We start from the raw sequence: 8,755 nt of genomic DNA, 5'->3' as shown, positions 1-8,755 counted from the left end.
TTTTTTCTATTATAGTCATATTATCGACGCACTTGAGGTTGAAAATACTTTTAATTTAAAATCGACGTACAAGGTGTCTATTTTGTTATTTAAAATATCGACAAAATTGTCGTCGATAAAATTAAATGGTCTAGATCGCTTTCTAAAATAGAATAAATGGTATAGATTTAATGTATAAAATAGACGCTATAGGTGTTGCTTTTTTTTTTAAATAAAAATCGACAAATATGCCGTCGATTTTTATAACTATAAACACATATACCCGCGTCCCCCTCCCGCGTCCAAAGTGCAGAAACGGAATTCTCCCAAATTCCCTCGTTCAACCCCAAATTCACACCATTCTTCGCTGCTGTCGTCGCTCTGTCACGGTTGCGCTGTCGTCGCCCCTCCTGCTCACGCCGCCGTCGCGCTCTGTTGCTGCCGTGCTGTTATCGCTCCTCACATTCGCGCCACCGTCGCTCCTCACATTCGCGCCATCGTCGCTCCTTGTGCTCACGCCGCCATTGCTCCGCTGCTGTGGCGCCGCCTTCATTCCTTCTCTCTGATGCCGCCGTCGCTCCTCCTTCTCCACTCTCTCTTACGCGTCTTCTCTCCCTCAATCGAGCTCACAAAAATTAGATATCTTTTGCAGTTATTGTTACTGAACTTCCAAATTCCATTGTCTTATTTCTATTCCAAATTCCCCAAAATTTGTAATTATTTGTTCTTCCAAACATTTGGCATATATTTATGCATTTATTTCCCTATTACTATACTTTTTTCAAATTAAATATTCTCCAGCTTGATGCCTATTTGGACTGCTGTCTAATGCTTGCAGGTGATTAAATTGTCTAATGCTTTTCGAACTTTGAACTCTATGTTGAAGTGTTGCTGATCTTGGTGGTGTTCATGCTATTTGATGTTTTTTTAGTTTCATTTAAACCAAATCTTTTAATTAGAGTTCTATTCATAGCTTGCTGGAGTGATGTTCTCCTTCAACCTGTGCCAAATCTATAGAAATGCATTTCAGAAAAGCAGCTTTCATGTTATTGTTGGTTGTTTGTAACATTTAGCATTGGATATAGATAAGATTATGGATTAAAAATGTTATGTTTGTTGAGTTTAGGAATTTCAGCACATTGACTTGAATAATGTTGAAAATGCCAAATTAGTGATAGGAAAATCTAAAATGACATTAGTATTTTCTTGTCTTCTGGTTTCTCCTTATAAAGTGACATCCAAAAAAGACAAAAAAAAAAACCTGAAAAAATAATTTTAAAATGAATAAATGAAGAAACCTGATGTAAGAGGTAAATCATTTGGAGTTTTAATTGACAAGATCAAATAATTTTCTCTTTATTGAAGAAACCTGGAAAGTTTTGTGATTGGTTGGGGTTGAAATTGATGTATTGATTGTGTTGTAACTAGCTGGTTTTGTAATCTTTCTATTTCTATTTGAATGCTATATAGTGATTTAGAATCCATTTGTTGAGAGTTCTTGATTGTTAAGTTCCTTGGTATGATGTTTCCAGTGACTCTCTATTGCTTTTTTTTTATCCACCGTTGATTTTGTTGTTTATGTGAATAACTCTTGATTTGGGTGGCTTTCAGTTTTAGATATGGAGATTGAGAGAAGTGGAGAAAACAAAATTCTTAGACTGAGATTCACTTCAAGTCACAAGCGTTCAAAGAGGTATACCTTCTGTTTCATATGCTTCAATTTTTAGCTTCTATTGTTTGTTGCATGGATTGGTGTTCTTCACATACTTGTAAATGTTTACACATGACAACTTGCTTCTATTTTTACTGTGTTTTCTGTTTCTACATGACAGTTTTCCTGTTAAGAAAGGAGTGGAGGAACATGATAATCAATTTGAGGCATTACCCCTTCTAGCTCTCATCTTACACTACTTTACCACTTTAATTTAATTTCTCATGCTCTCTGCAATTGCTTCATATGAACTAAAAACAAAAAAAAAAGGAAAAAGACAATCTTAATTTGTGCGGAATAATAATAATGAAAGGTTCAATAATTAAAGTAGGAATCAAAGCAAAGAAAGAAAAGAAAAGTTCTCTCATGATTCATATAATGTATGGCATATATCCTTGGAAATAGAAAAACATAAAAACAAAATGCATGACTGTTATAATCAACTTGTGTGAGTAGGTCTTTGTGTGTGCTTAATGGCATGTATATTGATTTTTAGCAATTCACAAATGGCACAGCTTGGTTGCACTTCATTTCAGTGTGCTTTTCTCTTTTTTGTGAAAGTCACAACTACGGTTCACTTTAGTGGATGAGCTAGTTCTGAATTTGTTCTCATTGGAGCCAGGACCGGATACACTGATCAACCAGTCACTAATGTACCATAAAGAATTAGAGGATACACTGAATTTGTTCTCATTGGAGCTAATAAGGCAATATATATAATCCTAATATTTTGAAGTTGACACCAGTTTGGCCTTAAAAGAAAATATGATATCTAGTCCGAATGCAGCTGAATTTTGACCTCAACTTCATCTTACCATCAAATCATCAGTAACTTCACTAACTTCTATTACTGTTTGTACTAATACATATTTCTTTCATATTTTTGTTTTGACCTCTTGATGAACTGTTAATTCTGTTCTTCCAATCTGTCCCCCAGGGTGCTCAGTCATATAATTATAGTCGTCCTCCTGAACAAAATAATGGCATGTTTGGTAGATTTTGATCAAGGCACAACAGGTCATCATCACAAAAATGAGGATGCTTTGGGTTGTTGTTCAATTGATCTGTGCACATCCTCTATAAAGATGGATGCAGAGGATACAGATCTACGTCTTTGCTTCCGTATAATTTCTTCCTCAAAAACATATACACTACAGGTGACTGATTGACTTATTTCTTATATTTGAAGTAACAAATCATTAAATATTCCTCTATAATAATGTGTGAGCTTATCATGGTGATAACAAAACATAAATTTCTCTTGCACTTACCTCTCATTTGTCTGAGATAAATTTTTTTCTGTTTAGAACCTAACGTGGGGATTATGGACATTCTGTTTGTTAAAGTTGTATCATTGAATGTTTTAGGTTTAGTTTCTTCTCTATATCTTGCATCAGAGGCCGTGTGCTAGTTTATTGTAGTTCCATATTGGTTTTTGTTAGTTGACTCTGCATATTGTTTCTATCAGGCAGAAAATGAAGCTGATAGGATGAACTAGGTAAACAAAATTACTGGGGCTGTCACGTCGCTTTTTAATTCTCACTTTCTTCAACAGCTTATGTATTTGCACGTCTTGAAACATAGCACTATGTGTAATGTCCTTATAAGATTTTTACACTATTCCATTGTAATTTCTGCAGCCTCGTTATGATAGAGAAAATAGAAACTCAGCAACTGGTGCTTCATCAACTAGTCAATCAGAGGATGGTGACAAATATTTGATGGATGACATATATCCAAAGGAAGTCCATAGTGTCTCTAAGATTTTAAGGGGAATTCCTGGGAATGATAAATGTGCTGAGTGCAGTGGTGCTGATCCGGACTGGGCATCTTTAAACCTTGGCATATTACTCTGTATAGAATGCTCTGAAGTGCATCGAAATCTTGGAGTTCATATCTCGAAGGTGCATGCTTTAATATATAAAGGAAAACCACTTATTTTACTTCTACTTGGAAATGAGAAAAATTTTATAAACTGGGTAAAATTTGTTTTGAAGTTTACCTTTAAATTTTAATTTGAATATTTTGTATTATTGGTGGATTGTAATTTAAATAAATATAAGTCTAAGTTTAGTTATTTATCTTGTCTTAGAGTCTTTATGTTAGAGGATTATTTATTATTTTGATATGTTTATAAACTCATTATCTAATATTTAGTATAAATTTTATTTTTATATTTTTTGTTTATTTGTCTTGTTATCTAATATTCTGTATAAATTTTATTTCTATATTTAAAAGTTTATTTGCATTAATTGTTTACTATGTTTCAAATAAAAAAAATAATTAAAAATATGACTATTAAAATCGACGACCGTGTTGTCGCTTTTTAAATTTGTATCTAAATAATTAAATCGACGGCCATCGTGTCAATTTTATTGAATCAAATATCGACAGGAAAGCTGTCAATTTTATATAATAATATCGACGGCAAGATTGTCGATTTTATTTGTATCAAATATCGACAGTAGAGGCGTCGATTTTATATAATAATATCGACGCCCTTGTTGTAAAATTTTAGTAAGAATATAAAATTATCAAACTCATAATATCGCGGTCTTGCTGTCGATTTTTTTAAATTATTATCGACGGCTAGGCTAGCAGTCGATTTTATTAGCATTTTGAAAAATCGACAAGCTTTATAGCGACTAACTCCGCCGTTTATTTTGCCGTCGAATTTCAATATTATCGACGGCTAAGCCGTCGATTTAGCCGTCGATTTTAACGACGTTTCTTGTAGTGCCGACAGTAACGACCATCCAATTTAATAAAAAAAATAAAAAAGTATTACCGTGGGATTTTTTCTAACGGTAACATGAGGCAAAATAACAGCGTGTGGTGCAAAATTTACCGTCAGATAATTTTCAACGGTAACTAACATCAGATTTCTTGTAACCCTTAATATCAGAATTCGGCAGTAATTCCGCCGCAAATTACCGTCAGAAAAATAAATTTGCCAGTAATTAATTACTGATGAGGTTTATACCATCGGATTTTATCCGACGCAATTTACTGGCAGATTATGTTCGTTATTCTGCTGATAAATTCGACGGTATTCAACATTTTTTTGTAGTGTGAAAATAAACTCATTATAATATGTTTTTTTTTTACTTTTATATGTTGACTGACAATAATGTGAATTTGAGATGTACAAAATATTCAAACCCCTCATTGTTAAATATTATTAAATATTAATTACTGCACTCGTACTTATTAGCCTAGATATCTTTCCATTAATACGAAACTTGGTCAAATGATTTTCTGGCAGAATTCAATCAACCAAATTCACTCCATCCACAACTATTGTTGCAAACATAGGTTGGTTATTTGCACCAAAATTTTCCATAACTGTTTCCTCCACACAACCATCTCTGCAGGATCTTCTAAATCCTATATTTGCTTAATGAAGTGTGAATATGATGGTCTTATCAATAGACCAACAAATTGAATACGATCTACAAATTTTGGATCGGAACTGGATCAAATTTGTGAAATAGATGGATCAGATTCGATTTTAAACACCCATTCTGCAATAGTGATGACACCTTACCCATTTTGCTTCTTAGATGTGTGATTTTTCATAGATTACTATTAGATATTGGATGAGTTTAACAAAAGCCTGCTTTTTTTGGAACTTTATGCTATTTCAAATTAAATTTCTATAACTTAACAAACCACACTTAAATGAACTTATTGTAATAAGATTTTCATTTCATGATTAAACACATATCTTTTATTATTATTATTATTATTTTTATTCATAGTACGTTTTTTTATTTTATATAGTGACGGACAATAATGTAAATTTAAAACGTACAAAACATTCAAATCACTCCATACTGATTATTAGTAATTATTAATTACGGCGATCATACTTACGAACCCAGATATCCTTTCCATTTGCACGCAACTTGGCAAGACGTAATCCTTGCAGAATTTCATCAACCATGGCCACACCATTCAGAACCATTGTTGCAAACATAGATTGGTTATTTGCTTCATAATTTCCCATAACTATTTCCACCACAGAACCATTTCCATAGTCCGTTATGAATAATTCCCTCACCTCCTCTTCAGACACAGGGAAGCCCCTAGAAAATGTTAGGAACATAGTCTTATCTTCCTCAGTAACATCATCACAAGGTCCTTTATTACTCCAAATCTTAGCATCAAGCAAATCAAGATCCTCTACACCATGTGGCACAACGAAATCACCAAATAATGAATGTGGGAAACCAGGCACAACAAAAGGCCTAGAATTACTACTTCTAGCCCTTGATGTGCTAGCAACATTGGTGTAATTATAATTATATTTATAATAATAATTATTATTATAATTATAATTATAATATGTGGTGCTGAGAATATTTTGCAATATATCCTTGAAAACTCTAGCACAAATGTTGTTGAGGACACTCTTAATTCCGGCTATTGCTGTGTATCTTTTCATAATGAAGAGCTTAAGGGATATATCCTTTTGAACTAGGATCTTTGTTAAGGGCAAACCCCCATCTTTTGGGATAGGGGGATTTTCAAAGGCTGCCAATGTATCCAAGCAAGTGAGAGCTTCATTGGATAATGACTTGACCAAAGAGTCAGAGAGCTGCATCATTGTGGAAATGATGTTAGGGTAGTTTGTGTATTCAAGCCAAAACCACACTCCCATTACTAGGAGAGCTTGTGTGATGCTTAAATTTTGCTTGAACATCAATCTACAAAAAAGAGCTCTATCAGTTTTGTGGAACAGATGAAGCTCATCAGTGGTAAGAGGTAACATTTTTGAGTAGTGGTGTATGTGGATATGTGAGTTATTTGGTTCACAAACACATGCCCTTAAATAGGCATAATTAAGCATTATTCTAAGAAAGTTAAGTAATATTAATTAATGAGAAATACTACGGTCATCAAAATTTGTTGTTTTTGGTCATCACTTAGTTATTAATTTAATTTTTTTTAGTTTAGTTTCTTTAGTCTAATAATCTAACAACATACTTTATCTTATATTTTTAAACATTGACAACTAATTAATGACAAAAACCAATACATTCTAATAGTCGTATTTCTCTTAATTAATTTTCTCATTAATTACTATGCTAAACAAATATAAGGAAGTAAATATTTAAGAAAATAAGAGTTTATAAAAGTAATTTTATATAATTATTTTAATTTATCTAAAATTATTTTTTAGTTTATGTGCATGATTGTTTAGAAACAAAGTAAACATTAAAGAATTACCATATTCTTTCATTTTCTTTTACGAAAATTTATTTACTAACTATTCTACAAGCATTCCAGGATGAGTAAAAATCTTAAATTCTTAATGTAAATCATTCCGCTAAAATTCACTTTTATTTTACTTAATTCGGTAATTCTTTTAAAGCAATGTATCATTTTTGTCCCAATATTTTTATCATATTTAAGTCTTTAACATTTTAAAATAATCCCAATATTATTCTAATATTAGCTTTGTTAACAGATTACTAATAGCAGGACAATATTGAAATAATTTTAAAACGTTAGAGACTTAAATAAGATAATTTAAATATTAAAGATAATTTTAAGAAAGATAATGATAGAACGATAAAAAAAACAATCAAAATTTGATTTATTTAATATTTATTAATTATTACAATAATATTTTATTATAATGTGGGGTTAGAGAAAATTAAATATTAAACATATTTCAATAATTAATTACGTGAGAATCAATTATATTTGGACAGGTCTTTGAAAAAATACTTTACATGACAGTTTATTTTTATCTCTCTTTAATATCCATTACATAACAATTTAAACTTTTCTAATACAGCTTTAATACATTACTAGTATTAAAAGTTGTATTAAAAATTGTATATAAATTGTTATAGAGTAAAGTATCGCTTTTAATACAAGTAATGTATTAAAACTGTATTAGAAAAGTTTAAACTATTATGTAATAGTTATTGAAGAAATATTAAAATCTAAAATAAACTGTCATGTATAGTGTTTTTCAAAATCCTATCCAAATATAATTAATTCTCACGTAATTAATTATTTAAATGTGTTTAATATTTAATTTTCTCTAACCCCACATTAAATATTTTATTTATTTATTTGCAAAATTTTAACATCATTAAGAAGGAAAAAATTATATTATTCTACCATTAGCTCTGTTAACAGATTACTAATTGCAGGATAATATTAAAACAATTTTAAAACGTTAGAGACTTAAATAAGATAATTTAAATATTAAAGATAATTTTAAGAACGATAATGTTAGAAAGACAAAAAAAACAGTCAAAATTTGTTTTATTTAATATTCATTAATAATTACAATAATATTTTATTATTTTGTGAGATTAGAGAAAATTAAATATTAAACACATTTAAATAATTAATTACGTGAGAATCAATTATATTTAGATAGATTTTTGGAGAAATACTTTACATGACAGTTTATTTTTATCTCTCTTCAATAACTATTACATAATAATTTAAAATTTTCTAATACAACTTTAATACATAACTAGTATTAAAAATTGTATCCAACATTGTATATAAATTGTAATAGAGTAAAGTATCGCTTTTAATACTAATAATGTATTAAAGATGTTGTATTAGAAAAGTTTACAGTATTATGTAATAGTTATTGAAGAGAGATAAAAATAAACTATCATGTAAAGTATTTTTTCAAAGATCTATCCAAATATAATTAATTCTTACATAATTAATTATTGAATTGTGCTTAATATTTAATTTTCTCTAACCCCACATTATAATAAAATATTATTGCAAATATTTTATTTATTTATTTGCAAAATTTTAACATCATTTAGAAGAAAAAAGTTATATTATTCTACTATTAGCTCTGTTAATAGATTACTAATAGTAGGACAATATCTAAATAATTTTAAAACACTGAAGACTTAAATAAGATAATTAAAGTATTAAAGATAATTTTAAGAACAATAATAGAAAGACAAAAAAAAAGTCAAAACTTGTTTTATTTAATATTCATTAATTATTACAATAATATTTTATTATAATGTGGGATTAGAGAAAATTAAATATTAAACACATTTTAATAAT

The 8,755-nt window shown here is 29.7% G+C and overlaps 2 protein-coding genes across 13 annotated transcripts; one reads left to right on the top strand and one right to left on the bottom strand.

The window, feature by feature from the left end:
* LOC107638789 (ADP-ribosylation factor GTPase-activating protein AGD4-like) lies at nucleotides 239-3,790 on the top strand. 12 transcript variants are annotated; one of them, XM_016342183.2, is made up of 5 exons: nucleotides 239-817; nucleotides 1,591-1,672; nucleotides 2,628-2,847; nucleotides 3,159-3,188; nucleotides 3,331-3,596. In XM_016342183.2, the coding sequence occupies exons 1-4, from the start codon at nucleotides 730-732 to the stop codon at nucleotides 3,186-3,188; spliced, it is 420 nt and encodes a 139-aa protein (XP_016197669.1). In that variant the 5' UTR covers nucleotides 239-729; the 3' UTR covers nucleotides 3,331-3,596. The 12 variants fall into 12 exon arrangements, with proteins under 12 accessions (XP_016197669.1, XP_016197666.1, XP_020976345.1 ...); XM_021120694.1 differs by lacking the exon at nucleotides 3,159-3,188 and adding an exon at nucleotides 2,313-2,518 and having other exon boundaries at nucleotides 243-630; nucleotides 3,331-3,789; XM_021120691.1 differs by lacking the exon at nucleotides 3,159-3,188 and adding an exon at nucleotides 1,812-2,518 and having other exon boundaries at nucleotides 243-630; nucleotides 3,331-3,789.
* Nucleotides 5,398-6,483, bottom strand: LOC107635983. Its single transcript, XM_021120685.1, has one exon. It carries the CDS (start codon nucleotides 6,462-6,464, stop codon nucleotides 5,544-5,546), a length of 921 nt encoding a protein of 306 aa, XP_020976344.1. The 5' UTR covers nucleotides 6,465-6,483; the 3' UTR covers nucleotides 5,398-5,543.

This window comes from Arachis ipaensis, chromosome B04, assembly GCF_000816755.2.
Source record: "Arachis ipaensis cultivar K30076 chromosome B04, Araip1.1, whole genome shotgun sequence".
Lineage (NCBI taxonomy): Eukaryota > Viridiplantae > Streptophyta > Magnoliopsida > Fabales > Fabaceae > Arachis > Arachis ipaensis.
The sequence above is the reverse complement of the archived record's forward strand: the minus strand, read 5'-3'. Positions and strand labels throughout refer to the sequence as shown.

Excerpts from the sequence above, each read along its gene's own strand:
- LOC107638789 (XM_016342180.2), top strand. The coding sequence starts at position 730 with ATGCATTTATTTCCCTATTACTATACTTTTTTCAAATTAAATATTCTC. Across the intron at positions 818-1,590 it reads CTGCTGTCTAATGCTTGCAG|TTTTAGATATGGAGATTGAG; the intron begins GTGATTAAATTG and ends GGTGGCTTTCAG. Across the intron at positions 2,848-3,330 it reads CAAAAACATATACACTACAG|CCTCGTTATGATAGAGAAAA; the intron begins GTGACTGATTGA and ends TAATTTCTGCAG.
- LOC107635983 (XM_021120685.1), bottom strand. The coding sequence starts at position 6,464 with ATGTTACCTCTTACCACTGATGAGCTTCATCTGTTCCACAAAACTGAT.